Raw genomic sequence first — 24,057 nt, 5'->3', positions numbered from 1 at the left:
CCCCACTCTCCTGGATGGAGATCGTGTCTGCTGAGGAAGTCTGCTTCCCAGTTGTCTACTCCCGGAATGAAAATTGCCGACAGAGCCTTTTCATGTCTTTCTGCCCAGAGGAGGATCTTTGTCACCTCTACCATTGCCGCTTTGCTTTTTGTTCCGCCCTGCCTGTTTATGTACGCAACTGCTGTTACATTGTCCGACTGGATCTGCATGGAATGATCTTGAAGAAGATGTACCGCTTGTTGAACGCCGTTGTAAATGGCTCTCAATTCCAGCACGTTTATGTGAAGGCAGGCTTCCTGACTTGACCATTTTCCTTGGAAGCTTTCCCCCTGAGTGACAGCTCCCCAGCCTCGGAGACTTGCATCCGTGGTTACCAGGACCCAGTCCTGAATCCCGAACCTGCGTCCCTCTAGTAGGTGAGAACTGTGTAGCCACTACAGGAGCGAAATCCTGGCTTTTGACGACAGGATTATCTTCCGGTGCATGTGTAGGTGGGATCCCGACCACTTGTCCAACAGGTCCCACTGGAATACCCTGGCATGGAACCTGCCAAACTGTATGGCCTCGTAGGCCGCCACCATCTTCCCCAACAACCCAATGAACTGATGGATCGACACACTCGGTTTCAATATCTGTTTTACCATTTTCTGGATTTCCAGAGCCTTTTCCACCGGAAGAAATACTCTCTGAACTTCTGTGTCCAGAATCATCCCGAGAAAAGACAATCTTGTCGTCGGTTCCAACTGTGACTTTGGATAATTTATGATCCAACCGTGTTGTTGGAGTATTGACAGGGAGAGTGTGATGTTTTGTAACAACTGCTCCCTGGATCTCGTCTTTATCAGGAGATCATCTAGATAAGGAATTATATTGACTCCTTTTTGACGCAGGAGAACCATCATCTTCGCCATCACCTTGGTGAATACCCTTGGCGCTGTGGAGAGACCGAAAGGTAACGTCTGGAATTGGTAATGGCAATCCTGAACCGCGAATCTCAGTTAAGCCTGGTGAAGAAGATAAATGGGAATATGCAGGTAAGCATCTTTTATGTCTACAGACACCATGTAGTCCCCCTCCTCCAGACTGGAAATCACTGCCCTCAGTGATTCCATCTTGAACTTGAATCGTTTCAAGTAGAGATTCAGATTTTTCAGGTTTAGGATCGGTCTGACCGAGCCGTCCGGCTTCGGAACTACAATTAGGCTTGAATAAAACCCCTCCCCTTGTTGTGACAAAGGTACCAGGACTATGACCTGATCCTGACATCATTTTTGGATTGCCGCTGTTACTGCTTCCCTTTATGGAAGAGAAGCTGGCAAGGTCGATTTGAAGAATCGGCATGAGGGAACGTCTTGAAACTCCAGCTTGTATCCCTGGGACACTATTTGCAACACCCAGGCCAGGCGGAATCCAACCTTGGCTGAACAGTTTGAGACGTGCCCCCACCCGAGCGGCCTCCCGCAAAGGAGCCCCAGGGTCATGCTGAAGATTTGGCAAAAGTAGGGGTAGACTTCTGCTCCTGGGAACCTAAAGCTGCTGTGGACTTCTTTCCCTTTCCCCTTCGCCTACCCGCAAATAAGGGGGAACCTCTCGCGTTTTTGTATTTGTTGGGCTGAAAGGACTGCATGTGCTGGTGATATGTCTTTTTTGCCGGTGCAGGCGCAGAGGGCAAAAATGTCGACTTACCTGCGGTAGCCGCCGAGACTAACGCATCCAGTCCATCGCCAAATAAGGCCTCACCTTTATATGGGAGAGCCTCCATATTTCTTTTGGAATCTGCATCCGCGTTCCACTGGCGAATCCACAACGCCCGCCTAGCCGATACTGCCATGGTAGCGGCTTGTGAACTCACGAGTCCAATATCTTGCATCGCTTCTAGCATGTATGTGGCAGCGTCTCTGATATTCCCTAACTTAAGGAGTATCTCATCTTTATCAATCGTGTCAATTTCTGATGACACGCTTTCTGACCATTTTTCAATAGTGCGACTCACCCACGCACAAGCAATTGTGGGCCTAAGCAGCGTACTATTGGCAACATAAATGGATTTCAATGTAGTTTCCAACTTTCGGTCTGCCGGCTCTTTTAGTGAAGCCGTGCCAGGTGCAGGGAAAATTACCTTCTTTGTCAACCTGGACAGTGCACTGTCTAACACAGGGGATGACTCATTTTTTCCTGTCCTCCACCGGGAAAGGATAAGCTATCTGAATTCTCTTGGGAATACAAAATTTCTGTTTGGGATTCAACCACATCCCTTCAAAGAGTGTATTAAGCTCGTGGGAAGGAGGGAAAGTGACCTTAGATTTCTTTTCTTTATAGAAATAAGCCTTCTCTTGAGGTACAGGAGTGGCTTCCGTGACTTACAGAACTTCCCTTATAGCCACAATCATATATTTGCCAATTTATGATCCGTGCCAGGTGCAGGGAAAATTACCTTCTTTGTCAACCTGGACAGTGCACTGTCTAACACAGGGGGTGACTCATTTTGTCCTGTCCTCCACCGGGAAAGGATAAGCTATCTGAATTCTCTTGGGAATACGAAAAAAAATTTTGGGATTCACCCACATCCCTTCAAAGAGTGTATTAAGCTCGTGGGAAGGAGGGAAAGTGACCTTAGATTTATTTTCTTTATAGAAATAAGCCTTCTCTTGAGGTACAGGAGTGGCTTCCGTGACTTCCGGAACTTCCCTTATAGCCACAATCATATATTTGCCAATTTATGATCTATTTCTCTGGAGTCACTATCGTCGACACAAGAATCAGTGTCCGTGTCAGTATCAGTATTCACAATATTCGCAAATGGTCTCTTATGTGACCCAGAGGGGTCGCCTGCGGATGGAAAAACAGAGCCCTGAAAAATCACATCCTCCACAGATTTTCTCCAGCACTCAGCATGAGATTCAGACTTATCTAATCTCCTATTGATATGATGCATAATATCACGTATTTCTTTCACCCTTGCAGGCTCTTGGTGTGCCGGCAGCGCCACCACATTACACTTCTGTGTCCCTAAAATGGTTTCCTCCGGGGAGGAACTCCCTGCCTCTGACATGTCTTACACACGTGTACAACACACACACAGACACACTGGGACTTATAGGGGACAGACCCACAGTAAAATCTGTCAGAGGGACCCAGCGCCAGTATCTAATGACTGTGAACACAGAATGCCCACTGACATGCAGCGCTTTTTACACAGTAAAACACACTTGTAAAGCACCAAATTCGCTTGTGCCCACCCTGTTTTGAACCCTGATACTTGTAGTCAGAAGTGAAGGAGGACCAGCGATGTGCTGGCTGCCTGAGGAAGAAGCTCCGCCCTTTTTACCTCAGAAACTTTTCATAATATTTTTACTGACGGGGGTAGGGCTGTGATTGGGCATCTTATGCCTCCTTTTTGCCAGTTTATAGAGGTGTTTTTGCTGCCCAGGGCGCCCCCCCCCCCCACGCCCTGCACCCTGCAGTGCCTGTGTGTGTGGGCAGCAATGGCGCGCTGCGCTCCCACCAGCCGCGCTGTACCTCAGCCGTCACTTTTCTTGATAGAAGATCTGTCTTCTTCTACTCACCTGTCTTCTGACTTCTTGCTCTGTGAGGGGGGTGACGGCGTGCTGTGGGAGTGAGCATCTAGACACGGCTAGCGTTCAGTACCCTTCAGGAGCTAATGGTGTCCTGTCAGCCAGAAGCTGAGCCATGAAACTCTTCAGGAAGTTGGTTCCTACTTCTGCCCCCTCAGTGCCACGAAGCAGGGAGACTGTTGCCAGCAGTTCTCCCTGAAAGCAAAAAACCTAACATAAGTCTTTTCAGAGAAGCTCAGTAGTGCTCCCCTAGAGTGCATCCAGTCTGCCTGGGCACATTTCTAAAACTGAGGTCTGGAGGAGGGGCATAGAGGGAGGAGCCAGTTCACACCCATTGAAAAGTCTTAAGAGTGCCCATGGCTCCTGCGGAACCGTCTATACCCCATTTTCATGAAGTGGACCCCAGCATCCTCTAGGACGTATGAGAAAAATGAGTGTAAAGAATGAAGAATACAAAATGGAGTAGAAGTAGGAAAGTGCACCAGGTTTGGTGCGAAACCGGTCAGAAGGATACCCGTGGAGTTTACAAACAGAGATATGAGGCCCAGGACACTAAATAATATACCTGTATCAGCACTAAAACCATCAAGTATGTGAGAAGGGCCTATGAAAGCAAATGCTACTGTACATAGTATTCCCCTATAGTAAAAGGAGACTCAGGTTTGCAAACTTCTTTAAAAATTGAGTATCAGAAAACTGGTGCTCGTTAAGGCTTTGGCTAGACCAGTGATGGTTAACCTTGACACTCCAGCTGTTGTTGAACTACACATCCCAGCATGCCCTGCTACAGTTTTGCTGTTTGGCCATGCTAAAACTGATGCAGGGCATGCTGGGATGTGTAGTTCAACAACAGCTGGAGTGTCAAGGTTAGCCATCACTGGGCTAGACCACCAATGAAACACTTTTTTAGATTTACTAATGAGATATTGCAATTGTGAATTTGGATATCTAACTCATACAGTATATATAAAAGTGTCTTCAATCTACGCTTAAATGAACCAGTGAAGTGATCAGACAAAACATAACTTAATAATTTACCTCTCTTTGCTCACTGCAGATTTTACAGAGCCACGTGGGTCGCTTCAGGGTGCCAACAGTTTCAATACCACATTTAGTGCAGACTTTCTGGAAATGAAAAATAGACAAATACAATATAAATAAGCATAGGACTATTTTGTAAAGATATATTTCTTTTTTACTTTTTATTGAACAGAAGTTGGATACAGTTCAAAATTATCTGAGCAAATCACAATCAGAATCTGATACTTCAAATTCTAAAATGAAGAAAAGTGAGCAAGATGGGGGGGCCTGAAATGATAGCAGAGGGGCATGGATAGGTCAGGGGGGATCGGGGGGACGTAGTATGATTAGTAAAGGATTAAGAGTCTGTGAAAAAGAGGCCTTCATGGAGTGGACAGAAGCAGGACTGAGGAGACTATGGACATGAGTGAGTGATTTCTCTGGGAATAATGTAACCAAGGGGCCCAGATCCAAGCAAAAGAGGTATTGTTGTTAATTTTTAAAGAAATACTACACCATATGCGATATTTCCTCCTTTTGCATATGTATGCTGATTCTGACCACCTTCCAAACAAAGAGAGATTCAACCTCTAAGAAAGTGTAGGAGAATATATCCTGCGAAAACCAAAAGTTGTTTAAAGAACTATTTGGACAATCACGAATACATACCTCATAGACCCTCAAGTGGTAATCACGTTCTTGGTGGTAGCGCCTAAAGTGCACTCAATCTGTATTTTGTATCAGGAAAACAAAGTGGTATATCTTTGCTAACCTTTCAGTGATATTTATTTTAAGCAAACTACATTGATTGACACATCTGTATCTTCAAATCGCAATGCACAATTGAGGAGTGGAAGCATTGGCTGGACAATGCCAACCGTGTATTCAATGTGATTATGCCTCAAAACATTTAAAATACTTTGAATTCACCAACAGATTAAACTCTAGACAAGATCACTGTTCTCCTTTCTTTTTGCAATCTAATTTACTCATTACAGATAGAAGGTGTTTTAAGAAACTCAAAGCTGATGCTTTGCCCAGAAGATTCCTTCCGATTCATAATGTTCCTTCTGAGTCCTAATGCTTGGAATAAAAAATGAAAAAGAAACAAAAAACAACAAAGTTAATTAATCAAAAAAGAATTTATGGAATTCTGACAATGACCATACTACTAATGATACACAGTTGGTGAAAAAGTGCATTTGCACACACAAACAAACTTTTATCTCTACCTTCTGGGAGTGGGGAGAAACATGCTGATTTTGACCACACCCCATAGATGTACCAAACACTGCTCTAACCAGTCCAGGTTTGTTTTTCTTTATGGCGGGAGATCTAGCCCTGGTTGAGGATTTAAGTGAATCTCACTGCCTTTTTTTCTAAGGATTTTTTAATTGAATACGCTGTGTACAGGAATTGTTTTAATATATATTTAATTGCAACTTTAAACAATGCCAGACCTTGAAGCTAGGACAAGCACCATAATCTAAGGGTGCTGAGTGGGGGTAATGAATTAGACCCATTTCGCTGCCGGACCTGACTCCTTAGGATATAATTTTAGAGCAGTACAGTTTCACTAATAGCTTACCACTGGTCACTGCTAATTTCTAATTTAGAATATGTTAGATTCTCCAGTGGGTATTATTTATTAGATGAATCCTAGGCAAATTGAGACCATATTCATTTGATTGTCTCTTTTTATGTTGGTGTACAGGTAACAAAGGGGGTAATTCTGAGTTGATCGCTCACCATCAGTTTTTAGCAGCCGTGCAAACGCATTGTCGCCGCCCACTGTGGAGTGTATTTTCGTTTTGCAGAAGTGTGAACACTTGTGCAGCAGAGCGCCTGCAAAATCTTTTTGTGCAAAACAAGACCAGCCCTAAACTTACTCTTCGTGTGCGTTGATTCTAACGACGGAGGGACGGCTTTTGACGTCACACACCCGCCCAGCGAATGCCCAGCCACGCCTGCGTTTTTTCTGCCAGGCCTGCATTTTTCTAAGCACTCCCTGAAAACGGTCAGTTGACACCCAGAAATGCCCACTTCATGTCAATCTTCCTGCGTTCGGCCGTGCGACAGGAATGTTCGTTAGACTCTGTGCAAACCCACGATGCTCATTGTACCTGTACGAAGCACCTGCGCATTGCGGTGCATACTCATGCGCAGAAATGCCATTTTTTAGCCTGATCACTGCGCTGCGAACAACGGCAGCTAGCGATCAACTTGGAATGACCCCCAGAGTTCTGATATCTAAATTCTGTGCGGATACCTGGTAAGCAACATTTGGTTGCTAAAAACAATAAAATAATAATCAGGAATATCCTGTAAAAGTGGATAACCCATTAAGCTCTAAAGATGGTTGAAATACTTTATGGTCATTAGAGTGCAAATAAGAAAGTTTTGCTATTATGAAGCTGTTCCAGAAAATCCATAAGGGATTTGGAAACGGTAGAGATTATTTAATTAAGACCGATGCGGCTTTGTCCCAGCAGCCTACAAAATATATACAGGTTGAGTATCCCTTATCCAAAATGCTTGGGACCAGAGGTATTTTGGATATCGGATTTTTCCGTATTTTGGAATAATAAGATACCATAATGAGATATCATGGTGATGGGACCTAAGTCTAAGCACAGAATGCATTTATGTTACATATACACCTTATACACACAGCCTGAAGGTAATTTTAGCCAATATTTTTCATAACTTTGTGCATTAAAAAAAGTGTGTGTACATTCACACAAATCATTTATGTTTCATATATATCTTACACACACAAGTTTGTGTACATTGAGCCATCAAAAAACAAAGGTTTCACTATTTCACTCTCACTCAAAAAAGTCCGTATTTTGGAATATTCCGTATTTCGGAATATTTGGATATGGGATACTCAACCTGTAGTAGTCACTAACCTATTTTAGGCCACAATTACAAGATCGTATGTCTCAGCAACTGTAAATATATAATGTTAAGTATTCTACTATTATTTTACTAATGGAATGATAGATTATTAATACACTGAAGAAATAGCTTTTCTAATTATCTGGAATGAGTGCCTAAAATAGCAGTTATCCTTGTCTGGTTGAAGTCTCATTTATTTGAAAGCCATTCATTTTGGTACTTGCATGTCGGATGTCCTCTTCACATTTACAGTCTAATAAGAAATCATATTTCTCACAAAAATTATTGAAATTGAAAGCACTTTTACTTTGAGATCAGCAGGTTGCAAATGAAAGATAATTATACATAAAATCATCTGTATTAAAAAGAACAGGAAACCATGAAAAGCTAATGTAAAGCTTGAAACTAAATATATATTACGTACAGTGTATGATTAAAAGGCATACAAGCCAATTAAAACACACATTGTAATTCCTTAATAGGGTACTTTTCATTGTATGACATGACCAGTATAATTAATTTTGTGCTGGTCATTTTTTTAATATCAGTGGTATTTTTTGTAAAGCAAAAATATAATGAAATAGCTATTTTCCACTGATAAAACACTATGTAGCGCCGGATGGCATTTGGTATTTCATCAATAACTTGTTGCACAGCCGTTTAGGGGAGGTGTGGTCGCATAAGGGCATTGTTCAAATGGACCAGGTCAATGCAGATACGGATGGAACCATCCTTCTTGACAACTGTCACCGTGGCAGACACTGTATGGAGTTGTTCTTCCACAGGGATGATCAGCTCAAGTAGTCATGTTCTAGAGCTCTGTGATAACTATCACTGCCATGTAGATTGTTGTGAATCCATTACAACACTGGAGCTGTGGTCAGCAGGTCTGTACTGCATGCAAATTCACATAGCACTAACAAACCTCGTCGTCCAGAACTTTTGGGTATTATTTATATGATGAATCCTATGCAAATTGGGGGGGGGGGGGGGGGGCAGGTTTAGGCGCCACTGGGGAGGGTTAGGTTTAGGCTGTGGGGGGGAGGGTTTAGGTTATGGAAAGGGGGGGGGGTCAGGGGACCGGGGGGGCAAGTATACTGTTGGGATTCTAACCATTGGTATGCTGCGGTCAGTATTCTGACCGCCAGCATCCCTAACGCAGAGTATATAGATAGGCGTGGGAACACAGCAAGAGGTGCATACAACTGCATACAGGCAGAGATACATATTTATTTTGATGCAAGCAATGTGGTAGCATCTATGGTTAATTCAAGTTGATTTTGCCATGTAGATGATTGCCACTTTTTTTCTTTTTTTTTTAAAAAGGAGAACTTTTGGGCAGTATCGATGGTGTAATGGTTAGCATTACTGCCTCACAGCACTGAGGTCATGGGTTTGATTCCCACCATGGCCCTAACTGTGCAGAGTTTGTATATTCTCCCAGTACTTGCGTGGGTTTTCTCCGGGTACTCCTGTTTCCTAGCACAATCCAAAAATATACTGGTAGGTTAATTGGCTTCCAACAAAAACTAACCCTAGTGTGAATGTGTCTGTTTGTACATGTGATAGGGAATATAGATTGTAAGCTCCACTGGGGCAGGGACGGATGTGAATGGCCAAGTATTCTCTGTAAAGCGCTGCGGAATATGTGTGTGCTAAATAAATAACTGGTAATAAATAAATAATAAACTCTCACAAAATCTCTCACTTTTTGATTCTCAAACCCTATTGCATTGCCCCCTGGTGTTTTAATGCCATCAAAGCTAGACTAAAATTAGAATTCACTATGGGAGTTTATTAAAGCTGAGTTAATAGATGAACATAACTGCAGGATGGAATTCAGAATAGGTACAATAAGCTTTAAGAGGACAAACAGCTCGAATAATACTGGAAGCATTTGGAATTGTATTTCCAGAGTAAAAGACCAGTATTCCCTAACGGTATTAGTGGTACATTAATATGAGAGCTAATTCCAGTTTAACAAACAATTATGAAGCTTGGGGGACCTGTATATGCAATTAGAATTTTCTTGAGCTATAATCTGGTGCTACAGCTTGATGTGATTTGTCAAAATTGACTTCAGAGGAAAGAGTTAAGACATTGGAACTGTCCTTATGGTCATCATTATAACATTTACTGAAAGAGAACAATTACATTTGTAGAAATACCTTTCTCTACCACAAAAAAGCAAACTAGAATGCCAGAAAATATGCAAGTTACAGTACCTTGAAACTGGAATTAAAAGCTAGCTCTTGGGGAATAAACATGTAACGAGTAATATTAATTTTATCCATATGTTTAAATGCACAATGTATGCTATAGAAATCTATTTAATGATCATGGCATAATTCTCATTGAAATACCTATAATAAGTAGGGCTATTCACATCAGTTATATCATTAGATAGATAGATAGATAGATAGATAGATAGATAGATAGATAGATAGATAGATAGATAGAGTCGGTAACCATTCAATCAAAGCAGAGAGAGAGAGAGAGAGAGAGAGAGAAGGGCACAGAAGCCAGCGACAAACTAAAGTGTGAGGAACTTAACAATTGGACAAGCTCAAGATTTTGTAACAAGGATTTCAAGTGTAAACAGCTGTTCACAATAGCATCATTTTAGTAAGGGTCATTAGAACCTTAATTTTTGTTTTGACACATTCTTTATATAGTGTATACAGTACTTTGCAAATTTATTCAGATTATTGGCCAATTAGATTACTGAATAACAAATGCAATGCTGAAATGTTGTTCTGTGTGATATTTGTGCATGTAATATGGAAACTCAAAGTATTTTTCGTTAATGTGACATTGTTTTGTTACTAACAATATCAACATAACAAATTACGCCATTTGCTTAAGAATGTAATCCTGATAAATTAATATTTTGCAGAGCTACCTTGTGTCCCAATAAAAGGATTAAGTATTTATAGGTAATTATGTACAATGTGTTTGGCACACTTTTCCAGACAGATTAGCTCAAGGTTGCACAGGTTAGTTGGATGACGCTTATGCACCCCAATTTTCAGGTTAGATTCTTAATTGGACTGAGATTATGGCTTTGAATAAGCAATAAGATCATAGTCCTACTGAAAGATTAAATTTATCCAAGCTCCAAATTTTTATCAAACAAATACAGGTTAATTTAGAAACAGAATTTGACGGCATATTATAATCATTAGGCCCATCTAATCTACCCCTTTTTAATCTTATATTAACCTCAAACCCTATTTGATCCTTAGTTCTTTGTAAAGAAATTTTAATGTCTATGCAAAGCATGTTTAACTTGCTCTATTGCATTAGCATCTACTACCTCTGATGGGAAACTATTCCACCTATCCACTACCCTTTCTGTGAAGTCATTTTCCTCAAATTTCCTCTGAACCTCCCTCCCTCCACTTTCAGTGCATGTCCTCATGTTCTAATACTTCTCTTCCTTTGAAGAATGTTTCCCTCCTGTACCTTGTTAAAGTGCTTGATATAATTTAAAGTTTCTATAATGTCCCCCCTTTCCCTTCTCTACTCCAAACTATACATATTAAGATCTTTTCAGATACGTTTTGTGGTGTAGGCCATGCAGCATTTTAGTTGCCCTGTATAGTCTCTAATGTAATTACAACCTTCTGGAGATGTAGCCTCCAGAACTGAACACAGTATTCTAGGTGAGGCTGTACCAATTACCTACAGTATACAGTGGCATTATTACTTCTTTCTTTTAGCTACTGATTCCTCTCCCTATGCAACCAAGTATCTGACTTGCCTTTCTCATTGCTTTGTTACACTGCTTACCTGCCTTGAGTCACTTGAAATAGTGACTCCTAGATCCCTTTACTCTTCAGTAGTGGCATTTTTTGGCTTTAAACTTTAGTTGCCACACTCTTGATCATTCTTCTAGTCTACCTAGCTCATCAGTCATTTGTATTAGACCCCTACTGATGTAGCTACCCTGTTATATACCTCTGTGTAATCTGCCAACCTTCAATACCGTTTGCAATATCACCAATAAAGATATTAAAAGCACAGGTCTAAGTACAGATTATTGTAGCCTGAAGAGCTGTACTGCGCAGTCTCAATGTTGCTCCTTTCGGGAAGGCATCAAGGCTTTTACCAAGATGGCTGCCATTTGATCTTCTGCGTGTGCGCGCCGCATTCTTGTCACTGTGTTAAGCTACGTACACACCTAAAGACTGATCTGTGCAATCTGTCTAGCAGGAACAAAAATCTGGCAATGTATGGGAGCAAATTATAATTAACTATTTGCGCCCATATGCTGGAAAACAAACTAATATGTTTGTTCAGATAAATTTGTTAAATCAAACGGATTTAACCAATTTGATCATCCATGGTCTGTTTTCCAGAGTTTGGGAGCAACCGATCGACTGTCATACATCCACATTACTGCTAAAAAAACACTACATTAGTTAAATAGTGGGTTGTTTTGTGACTCGGCTGGTGTGTACTACTACTCTGTCATGTATTTCAACAGTTTATGGGCCCAGGCACACAAGTGTCAGGAACAAAGGTCCCAAGCACCTGAAATGCCCAGCAACCCATAGAGACCATTAGACACATGCAAAGACAGAGGAAAAATAAGAATTTACTTACCGATAATTCTATTTCTCGGAGTCCGTAGTGGATGCTGGGGTTCCTGAAAGGACCATGGGGAATAGCGGCTCCGCAGGAGACAGGGCACAAAAAGTAAAGCTTTAGGATCAGGTGGTGTGCACTGGCTCCTCCCCCTATGACCCTCCTCCAAGCCTCAGTTAGGTACTGTGCCCGGACGAGCGTACACAATAAGGAAGGATTTATGAATCCCGGGTAAGACTCATACCAGCCACACCAATCACACTGTACAACCTGTGATCTGAACCCAGTTAACAGTATGATAACAGCGGAGCCTCTGAAAAGATGGCTCACAACAATAATAACCCGATTTTTGTAACTATGTACAAGTATTGCAGATAATCCGCACTTGGGATGGGCGCCCAGCATCCACTACGGACTCCGAGAAATAGAATTATCGGTAAGTAAATTCTTATTTTCTCTATCGTCCTAGTGGATGCTGGGGTTCCTGAAAGGACCATGGGGATTATACCAAAGCTCCCAAACGGGCGGGAGAGTGCGGATGACTCTGCAGCACCGAATGAGAGAACTCCAGGTCCTCCTTAGCCAGGGTATCAAATTTGTAGGATTTTACAAACGTGTTTGCCCCTGACTAAATAGCCGCTCGGCAAAGTTGTAAAGCCGAGACCCCTCGGGCAGCCGCCCAAGATGAGCCCACCTTCCTTGTGGAATGGGCATTTACATATTTTGGCTGTGGCAGGCCTGCCACAGAATGTGCAAGCTGAATTGTATTACACATCCAACTTGGCAAAAGTCTGCTTAAAAGCAAGAGCACCCAGTTTGTTGGGTGCATACAGGATAACAGCAAGTCAGTTTTCCTGACCCCAGCCGTCCTGGAACCTATATTTTCAGGGCCCTGACCACATCTAGCAACTTGGAGTCCTCCAAGTCCCTAGTAGGCGCAAGACACCACAATAAGCTGGTTCAGGTGAAACACTGACACCACCTTAGGGAGAGAACTGGGGACGAGTCCGCAGCTCTGCCCTGTCCGAATGGACAAACAGATATGGGCTTTTTTGAGAAAAAAACCACCAATTTGACACTCGCCTGGTCCAGGCCAGGTCCAAGAGCATGTTCACTTTTCATGTGAGATGCTTCAAATCCACAGATTTGACTGGTTTTAAACCAATGTGTTTTGAGGAATCCCAGAACTACGTTGAGATCCCACAGTGCCACTGGAGGCACAAAAGGGGGTTGTATATGCAATACTCCCTTGACAAACTTCTGGACTTCAGGAACTGAAGCCAATTCTTTCTGGAAGAAAAATCGACAGGGCCGAAATTTGAACCTTAATGGACCCCAATTTGAGGCCCATAGACACTCCTGTTTGCAAGAAATGCAGGAATCGACCGAGTTGAAATTTCTTCGTGGGGCCTTCCTGGCCTCACACCACGCAACATATTTTCGCCACATGTGGTGATAATGTTGTGCGGTCACCTCCTTTCTGGCTTTGACCAGGGTAGGAATGACCTCTTCCTGAATGCCTTTTCCCTTAGGATCCGGCGTTCCACCGCCATGCCGTCAAACGCAGCTGCGGTAAGTCTTGGAACAGACATGGTACTTGCTGAAACAAGTCCCTTCTTAGCGGCAGAGGCCATAAGTCCTCTGTGAGCATCTCTTGAAGTTCCGGGTACCAAGTCCTTCTTGGCCAATCCGGAGCCATGAGTATAGTTCTTACTCCTCTACGTCTTATAATTCTCAGTACCTTAGGTATGAAAAGCAGAGGATGGAACACATACACCGACTGGTACACCCACGGTGTTACCAGAACGTCCACAGCTATTGCCTGAGGGTCTCTTAACCTGGCGCAATACCTGTCCCGTTTTTTGTTCAGACGGGACGCCATCATGTCAACCTTTGGTAATTCCCAACGGTTTACAATTATGTGGAAAACTTCCCCATGAAGTTCCCACTCTGCCGGGTGGAGGTCGTGCCTACTGAGGAAGTCTGCTTCCCAGTCTCCATTCCCGGAATGAAACACTGCTGACAGTGCTATCACATGATTTTCCGCCCAGCGAAAAGTCCTTGCAGTTTTTGCCACTGCCCTCCTGCTTCTTGTGCCGCCCTGTCTATTTACGTGGGCGACTGCCGTGATGTTTTATCCCACTGGATCAATACCGGCTGACCTTGAAGCAGAGGTCTTGCTAAGCTTAGAGCATTATAAATTTACCCTTAGCTATATTTATGTGGAGAAAAATCTCCAGACTTGATCACACTCCCTGGAAATTTTTTCCTTGTGTGACTGCTCCCCAGCCTCTCGGGCTGGCCTCCGTGGTCACCAACATCCAAAACTGAATGCCGAATCTGCGGCCCTCTAGAAGATGAGCACTCTGTAACCACCACAGGAGAGACACCCTTGTCCTTGGATATAGGGTTATCCGCTGATGCATCTGAAGATGCGATCCGGACCATTTGTCCAGCAGATCCCACTGAAAAGTTCTTGCATGAAATCTGCCGACTGGAATTGCTTCGAAGGAAGTCACCATTTTTTTACCATGGCCCTTGTGCAATGATGCACTGATTTTAGGAGGTTCCTGACTAGCTCGGATAACTCCCTGGCTTTCTCTTCCGGGAGAAACACCTTTTTCTGGACTGTGTCCAGAATCATCCCTAAGCACAGGAGACTTGTTGTCGGGATCAGCTGCGATTTTGGAATATTTAGAATCCACCCCTGCTGTTGTAACAGTATCCGAGATAGTGCTACTCCGACCTCCAACTGTTCCCTGGACTTTGCCCTTATCAGGAGATCGTCCAAGTAAGGGATAATTAAGACGCCTTTTCTTCGAAGAAGAACCATCATTTCGGCCATTACTTTGGTAAAGACCCGGGGTGCCGTAGACAATCCAAACGGCAGCGTCTGAAACTGATAGTGACAGTTCTGTACCACGAACCTGAGGTACCCTTAGTGATAAGGGCAAATTTGGGACATGGAGGTAAGCATCCCTGATGTCTCGGGACACCAGATAGTCCCCTTCTTCCCGGTTCGTTATCACTGCTCTGAGTGACTCCATCTTGATTTGAACCTTTGTAAGTGTTCAAATTTTTTTAGATTTAGAATAGGTCTCACCTAGCCTTCTGGCTTCAGTACCACAATATAGTGTGGAATAATACCCCCTTTTCTTGTTGTAGGAGGGGTAATTTAATTATCACCTGCTGGGAATACAGCTCGTGAATTTTTTCCCATACTGCCTCCTTGTCGGAGGGAGACCTTGGTAAAGCAGACTTCAGGAGCCTGCGCAGGGGAAACGTCTCGACATTCCAAACTGTACCCCTGGGATACTACTTGTAGGATCCAGGGGTCCTGTACGGTCTCAGCGTCATGCTGAGAGCTTGTCAGAAGCGGTGGAACGCTTCTGTTCCTGGGAATGGGCTGCCTGCTGCAGTCTTCTTCCCTTTCCTCTATCCCTGGGCAGATATGACTCTTATAGGGACGAAAGGACTGAAGCTGAAAAGACGGTGTCTTTTTCTGCAGAGATGTGACTTAGGGTAAAAACGGTGGATTTTCCAGCAGTTGCCGTGGCCACCAGGTCCGATGGACCGACCCCAAATAACTCCTCTTCCTTTATACGGCAATACACCTTTGTGCCGTTTGGAATCTGCATCACCTGACCACTGTCGTGTCCATAAACATCTTCTGGCAGATATGGACATCGCACTTACTCTTGATGCCAGAGTGCAAATATCCCTCTGTGCATCTCGCATATATAGAAATACATCCTTTAAATGCTCTATAGTCAATAAAATACTGTCCCTGTCAAGGGTATCAATATTTTTAGTCAGGGAATCCGACCAAGCCACCCCAGCTCTGCACATCCAGGCTGAGGCGATCGCTGGTCGCAGTATAACACCAGTATGTGTGTATATACTTTTTATGATATTTTTCCAGCCTCCTGTCAGCTGGCTCCTTGAGGACGGCCCTATCTATAGACGGTACCGCCACTTGTTCTGATAAGCGTGTGAGCGCCTTATCCACCCTAAGGGGTGTTTCCCAACGCGCCCTAACTTCTGGCGGGAAAGGGTATACCGCCCATATTTTCTATCGGGGGGAACCCACGCATCATCACACACTTCATTTAATTTATCTGATTCAGGAAAAACTACGGTAGTTTTTTCACATCCCACATAATACCCTCTTTTGTGGTACTTGTAGTATCAGAAATATGTAACACCTCCTTCATTGCCCTTAACGTGTGGCCCTAATAAGGAATACGTTTGTTTATTCACCGTCGACACTGGATTCAGTGTCCCTGTCTGTGTCTGTGTCGACCGACTAAAGTAAACGGGCGTTTTAAAAACCCCTGACGGTGTTTTTGAGACGTCTGGACCGGTACTAATTGTTTGTCGGCCGTCTCATGTCGTCAACCGACCTTGGCGCGTGTTGACATTATCACGTAATTCCCTAAATAAGCCATCCATTCCGGTGTCGACTCCCTAGAGAGTGACATCACCATTACAGGCAATTGCTCCGCCTCCTCACCAACATCGTCCTCATACATGTCGACACACACGTACCGACACACAGCACACACACAGGGAATGCTCTGATAGAGGACAGGACCTACTAGCCCTTTGGAGAGACAGAGGGAGAGTTTGCCAGCACACACCAAAAACGCTATAATTATATAGGGACAACCTTATATAAGTGTTTTCCCTTATAGCATCTTTTTTATATATTTCTAACGCCAAATTAGTGCCCCCCCCTCTCTGTTTTAACCCTGTTTCTGTAGTGCAGTGCAGGGGAGAGCCTGGGAGCCTTCCCTCCAGCCTTTCTGTGAGGGAAAATGGCGCTGTGTGCTGAGGAGATAGGCCCCGCCCCTTTTTCGGCGGCCTCGTCTCCCGCTCTTAACGGATTCTGGCAGGGGTTAAATATCTCCATATAGCCCCCGGAGGCTATATGTGAGGTATTTTTAGCCAAAAAAGGTTTTCATTTGCCTCCCAGGGCGCCCCCCTCCCAGCGCCCTGCACCCTCAGTGACTGCCGTGTGAAGTGTGCTGAGAGGAAAATGGCGCACAGCTGCAGTGCTGTGCGCTACCTTAAGAAGACTGAGGAGTCTTCTGCCGCCGATTCTGGACCTCTTCTCGTTTCAGCATCTGCAAGGGGGCCGGCGGCGAGGCTCCGGTGACCATCCAGGCTGTACCTGTGATCGTCCCTCTGGAGCTAATGTCCAGTAGCCAAGAAGCCAATCCATCCTGCACGCAGGTGAGTTCACTTCTTCTCCCCTAAGTCCCTCGTTGCAGTGATCCTGTTGCCAGCAGGACTCACTGTAAAATAAAAAACCTAAGCTAAACTTTTCTAAGCAGCTCTTTAGGAGAGCCACCTAGATTGCACCCTTCTCGGCCGGGCACAAAAATCTAACTGAGGCTTGGAGGAGGGTCATAGGGGGAGGAGCCAGTGCACACCACCTGATCCTAAAGCTTTACTTTTTGTGCCCTGTCTCCTGCGGAGCCGCTATTCCCCATGGTCCTTTCAGGAACCCCAGCATCCACTAGGACGATAGAGAAAAGCAGAGTATTTCCAGGCTCAGAGTGAAGACAGCACAGAGTGTTTCCAGCAGAGCCTGTCAATACAGATAGTAAAGCAAAGCACTGAAGCTGTTTAACTATGTCAGTGGGCATACAGGAGTTACACCCACGATGGAATTCATTAAATTAAGAGGTGCAGAAAATTATACTACATGGAAGTCTCAAACAGAAATGCAATTAAAGCATGAAGGATTGTGGAAAGTCACAGTTGACCCTGGTGACAGTCCAAACCCAGATATAGAAAGAGCCATGGGGACAACTGGATTAAGTGGTGAGAAATACATGTATTCTATCAAACATGGGAAGTGTCAACAAAAGACATGTGAACAGCACTGGAGGCAGCACATGAAGATTAACACAAAAGAGATGTGGACAGATCTATAGGCAGCATATAAAGATAGGGGTCTAATGAAAATAATTGATTTGAGGGGTGTATTGTATAATACCAAGTTATGTGAATGCACCAGTATGACTACACCGACAAATTGATGTGCATTTCCCAGCAGGTATGATTTGTAGGAGTCCAATTAGATAACTAGGAGATTGCCATGGCGATGCTCCAAAATTGAATGCCAGAGTTTGACTTTCTGGTGGTAGCTTTGTTAACTAAAGAAATTGTCATGACAAAACTGCTAAAGTTCCAAGAATCTGTGTCAGTTGAGTTAAATGTTGAAAATGCAACATTACATACAAAGGGATAGATTCAAATGAATTTTTGGCCAGCAACCACTAGATGGTGCCCAATGGAGATATTCAAATGTAGCTCCATTCGTGCACAATCGGCTGCCGGTGTCTACATTTCAGCTTGCACCCACCGGGGGTGGTGAGTTGAAATGTGTGAAAAGTGATCCGTTTGGGTGCCCAAACTACACTTTTCACAATCGCACCCATTAGTTTAGTCGGGTTTAGCCACTTTACGTGGCTAAACCAGACACTAATGGGTGCGATCAGAGTGATAGAGGACATCAATTGTATATATCCCCCTGCGATCTCCCGTCCTGGATCGGGAGCAATAACATTTGAATTCTCCCCTATAGGTCACAAAATAAGTTACAAAACATTTGAATGTAAGCAGAATGTAAATGCTATGCAGAATTAGAAGTGCAACAGCAAAGATGAGACAACTTTGATCGTCACAGAAAGCTGCAGAAAGGATTGTTGGTATACTGACTCATGAGCTTCCAGGCATTTCAGCTGTAGCCACATATGATCCTATAAAAACTTAAGGATTTGGAAATGAAGTGTTTATAGCTACCAAAGTTGAGACTGTCTACCCACTTGACAATACTGTGGGGACTAAAACCAACAGAATTTACAGAAATTCAAGATATGCATAATGTACAAGATATGGGAACAAATCTAATAGCTATCACTATCATTACCATTTTGCAAAAGTAAAGTGCATTGTATGCATCAATTTTATGTCCTTGAAACAGAACAGTGTTAAGCGCTGATAACATCTGACTCATAAGATAAGGGCGCTATTGGAAGGTAAGCCCTTGATACATTTATATAAGGTGATAGTATTAGGTATGTCAGGGGCCCATGTGATGAAGTCACCTGGTTGCGGTACATGGGCCCGCATATTTGCGCAAATGTGTGCTAAGAACTTCACTTATACTCCATGTTAATCGTGAGGATTTATTTAAATTATTCTCACTATCAGTATTTCTTGCTTTCTCTGGTATTGGCACCCCACCAATTTATCCTTGGGTGTTTTAATCAACAAGGTTCCTGCATTTCAGATCACACATTGATAAGGGCACTATTGGAAGGTAAGACACTGATACATTTATATAATGTGATAGTATTATGGATGTTAGGGACCCATGTGATGAAGTCACCTGGTCGCGGTACATGGGCCTGCATATTTGCTCAAATGCATGCTAAGAACTTCACTAATACTCCAAGTTAATTGTGAGGGTTTATTTAAATTATTCTTACTATCAGTGTTCTTAGTGCTAGGAGTGTGCATCTGTATTTCTCTTCCTCCAGCATAAAATCTGACTCACAGTCTATAGAACTCTGGCACAGAAGATTTGGGGTAGGGAGGGGAATGATATAGGGTGTAAGAATCAGAAAGTGAGAGATTTTGGTAGAATTCTCTTGTTTTTTAAAAGTGGCAATCATTTACATGGCAAAATCAACCTGGTTTTGCCATGTAAATGGATTGCCACTTTTAAAAAACAAGAGAATTCTACCAAAATCTTTCACTTTCTGATTCTCACACCTTATTACATTCCCCCCCCTTGGTCTCCTTGTATAAGACAGTGTCCAGAATTTACTAAATGGGATGGTCACAGCAATATCAGTGACTGATGTAAAGAAAAACATATGTGAAACCTGTACAACAGGAAAGCAAAGCCGTCAACCATTTCCAAAGTCAGCAAGTAGAGCTGAAGCACCATTGGAGCTCTTGCATACAGATGTGTCTGGTCCGATGGAAGTCAAGTCAACAAGTGGATACAGATACTTCATAACATTCATCAATGATTTCTCAAGAAGGACATACATTAATTTCATTAAAGAAACATCTGAAGAAAATTGTGGACTACAAGAGATTAGGTAAAAATCAAACCTGTCACAGACTGTAGACCTTAAGATCTGACAATGGAGGACAATATCTAAATAAAGATGTGTAATTCTTTCTAAAGAAGCAATGAATTTACAATCAATTGACAATCATGTTAACACCAGAACAGATTGGTGTAAGCATGCAAATCACACATTAGTGGAGAAAGCCAGATACATGCCTAAGGATGCCGACTTAGACAGCAGTTTACTATAAGAATTGTGCTCCCAAAGTTGCCTTACAAGAAAAATACCAAATGAAACATGGTCAGAAAGAAAACAAAGTGTAATGGGTCTCAGAGTTTTTGGAAGTACCGCCTATATACACATGCCAAAAGAGAGAAGATGCAAGCTGGATTCACAATCTATGAAATATATCATGCTTGGTTATTATCATGAAAGAAAAGGGTACAAACTGGAATATAATTACTAGAAACATTGTCAAGTCAAAAGATGTTATATTTAATGAAACAGCACAAATTAAAGAAAAGTTGAAATCTGAAATGCAGAATAAGTATGTGTCACTGGATAAGCCAGCAGCTGGAGACATATTTGAACCAGAGGCTACCAGGGTGCACATCCAACCACAAAAAAAATAACTTCTGCAAGATGAAACATTGGGAAAATTCCTAGGAGTGAAAATGGGAAAATCCAAAATACTGTATGGGTCCTTGCATTTTCTGTGTACATATTAGAAATGGCATTATTATAGAAAAGACTCGGAGTGGAAATCCAAAATAGGCAAATAGACCTTGCATGAATCGAGTTTTAAAAGTATGGAAGACATCAACAACATTGAGAGTAACAGCAGTCAATTTTTTGCCATTGCTACAGTAAAGCAAAAATAAATGTTTGTGTAACATGGAGAAGCCTGTAGCGATGGGGGATGTTAAAGCCTGGAAAGTTCTACTGTACAGTCTGAATGATGATCTTTCGGGAAGGCATCAAGTCTTTTAAAAAGATGGCCACCATTTGGTCTTCTGCGCATGCGCAGTGCCATCTTGTCACTGTGTTAGAGTGCCACAGTGGGAAATGGATGTGTTACACTTAGCTTAGTGAGACCCTCGATATACTGCATTCCACACTCCAATCAACGATTTACTAAGGTGGGGGTTTTTGAGAACTGGTGATGTTGCCCATAGCAACCAATCAGATTCTATTATCTTATAAAAGCAGCTATATAAATGTTAAGTAGAATCTGATTGGTTGCTATGGGCAACATCACCATTTCTAAAAAACTCCCACCTCAGTAAATTTACTCCTCAACAGCTGGTTGTTAATGAGTTCCACTCAAGCTCCACTCCATGCTGAGAGTCTGCAGTATTTATAACTGTGAGTGCAGCTGTACATCTACATTACTTCTATATAAACCAGGGACGTGCAGTCAGGGGAGGCAGGGGAGGCAGTGCCTCCCCTGTCATTAATGACTAAAATAATACAAAGCAGATACATATGACACATTCTGTGTCATATGTATCCACTTTATATTATTATAATCATTGTAGTCCATGTAATTAGTTTGGGAGGCACTAGTAGCTAGTGCCTCCCGTAGCCAGTGGAAACGGGGACAAAGCGGGGGGCGGGGCCATGCGCTGGGCTGTAAAAGCCCATTCAAAAAGAAGGGGAATGCGGCACTTATACAAGTGCCTCGCTGGCAGGGAAAGCACGCCCCTGCTAGCGAGGCACCGGTGATTGGACAGCGGATCCAGTGCTGGATCCGCTGGTCCAATCACATAGACGCGGGCAGGAGAAGCGACGAGACCCGTCAGGTATTGCTGCGGCGGTGCCGGGACGCCGAGATGCGGCGCTGACTAGAGCGGCTCCCCCCTCCCTGCCTCCTTACTCACTGCAGAGCACTGTCCTTGCTGCCACTGCCGGACCGACGCCTGTCACACACAGGCAGGCAGAGCGGAAGACACAGTGCAGCAGGAGGGGGGGGGGGAGAGCGGAAGACATGGGGCGCACCAGCAGCGGTACAGGGTGGAGGGGGGAGAGCGGAACGGCAGATCTGTCTACTGTGTCCCCCCCCTCCCCCTACTAACTAAAGTATGTGCCATGTCTCTCTCCTCCTCCTAACTAAAGTGTATGTCATGTCCCCCCCTAACTAAAGTGTTTGCCATGTCCCCCCCTCCCCCTCCTAACTAAAGTGTATGTCATGTCCCCCCCTAACTAAAGTGTTTGCCATGTCCCCCCCCCTCCCCCTCCTAACTAAAGTGTGTGCCATGTCCCCCCCTCCTAACTAAAGTGTGTCCCATGTCCCCCCCTCTAACTAAAGTGTGTGCTGTGTCCCCCCTCCCCCTCCTAACTAAAGTGTGTGCTGTGTCCCCCCCCTCTAAATAAAGTGTGCGCCGTGTCCCCCCTCCCCCTACTAACTAAAGTGTGTGCCATACCCCCCCTCCTAACTAAAGTGTGTGCCATACCCCCCCTCCTAACTAAAGTGTGTGTCGTGTCCCCCCCTCTAACTAAAGTGTGTGCCGTGTCCCCCCCCCCTCCCCCTACTAACTAAAGTGTGTGTCATGTCCCCCCACCCCCTCCTAACTAAAGTGTGTGCCGTGTCCCCCCCTCCCCCTACTAACTAAAGTATGTGTCATGTCCCCTCTCCTAACTAAAGTGTGTGTCGTGTGTCCCCCTCTAACTAAAGTGTGTGCCGTGTCCCCCCCTCCCCCTACTAACTAAAGTGTGTGCCATGTCCCCCCACCCCCTCGTAACTAAAGTGCGTGCCGTGTCCCCCCTCTAACTAAAGTGTGTGCCATGTCCCCCCCTCCCCCTCCTAGCTAAAGTGTGTGCCGTGTCCCCCGCTCTAGCTAAAGTGTGTGCCGTGTACCCCCCCTCTAACCAAAGTGTGTGCCATGTACCCCCCCAGGCACATAAAGATGGGATCCAGACCCAGCCCACAGTCAAGAGCTTTGCCGGTGGTGAGCGGAAACCACACTATCAGCTCCGAGTCCTGTCCCGCACAATCACTGATAGAGACCCACGTGTGACAGACTGAAGAAGTGAGGAGGCACTGCACATATCTGGTAAGTGACGGTTGGGGGGATTTAGAGCATTTGTTTATTCTAATCAATTTTTTAGGCCCCTGTCCTCACCCTCCCTGTAACTCCCTCTTCAGTTCTACTGCCCTTACCGTCCCTGTAACTCGTCCCTCATGATCCCTCTAACTCCTTGTCAGCGTCCCTACCCTCACCCTTCCTCTAACACCCATGCACTTACTCTCCCTATAACACCCCAGTAGCGTCCATGCCCGCACCCTCCCTGTAACTCCCTCTCAGCATCCCTACCCTCACTTGCCCTCTAACTCCCCGTCAGCATCCCTGCCCTCACCCTCCCAGTATCTCCCCCCTCAGCGTCCCTGCCCTCACCCTCCCAGTATCTCCCCCCTCAGTGTCCCTGCCCTCACCCTCCCTGTATCTCCCTCAGCATCCCTGCCCTCACTCTCCCTGTATCTCCTCCTCAGCGTCCCTGCCCTCACTCTCCCTGTATCTCCCCCTAAGCGTCCCTGCCCTCACCCTCCCCATCAGCGTCCCTGCCCTCACCCTCCCTGTATCTCCCCCTAAGCGTCCCTGCCCTCACCCTCCCTGTATTTCCCCCTCAGCGTCCCTGCCCTCACCCTCCCCGTCAGCGTCCCTGCCCTCACTCTCCCTATATCTCCCCCTCAGCGTTCCTGCCTGCATACAGTGTAATGTGAATAAGATTGCGCTACAGTGTGGCGTAATTTGAATTGGAGGTACTGTTCTCAGGTGCTATTGTGTCCACGCCCCTTCCTTGGGAGACCACACCCCTCTTTTGTGATGCACGCTGTCCCTTTATGAGTTAAGGGAGGGAGGGCGCCGAACACCCTT

The 24,057-nt window shown here is 44.3% G+C and overlaps 1 protein-coding gene across 8 annotated transcripts in view; it reads right to left on the bottom strand.

Annotated features, from left to right (window-relative positions):
• Window positions 1–24,057, bottom strand: part of RPH3AL (rabphilin 3A like (without C2 domains)) — a 645,411-nt gene that overhangs the window by 308,922 nt on the left and 312,432 nt on the right. For all 8 annotated transcript variants that reach the window (XM_063953881.1, XM_063953878.1, XM_063953877.1 and 5 more), the window contains one exon: window positions 4,614–4,700. In XM_063953881.1, the coding sequence (XP_063809951.1) occupies window positions 4,614–4,700 (87 nt within the window). The remainder of the gene's footprint in view (window positions 1–4,613; window positions 4,701–24,057) is intronic.

The sequence above is a fragment of the Pseudophryne corroboree genome, chromosome 2 (assembly GCF_028390025.1).
Source record: "Pseudophryne corroboree isolate aPseCor3 chromosome 2, aPseCor3.hap2, whole genome shotgun sequence".
Lineage (NCBI taxonomy): Eukaryota > Metazoa > Chordata > Amphibia > Anura > Myobatrachidae > Pseudophryne > Pseudophryne corroboree.
Note: the sequence above shows the minus strand (reverse complement) of the source record. Positions and strands in the feature narration are given on the sequence as shown.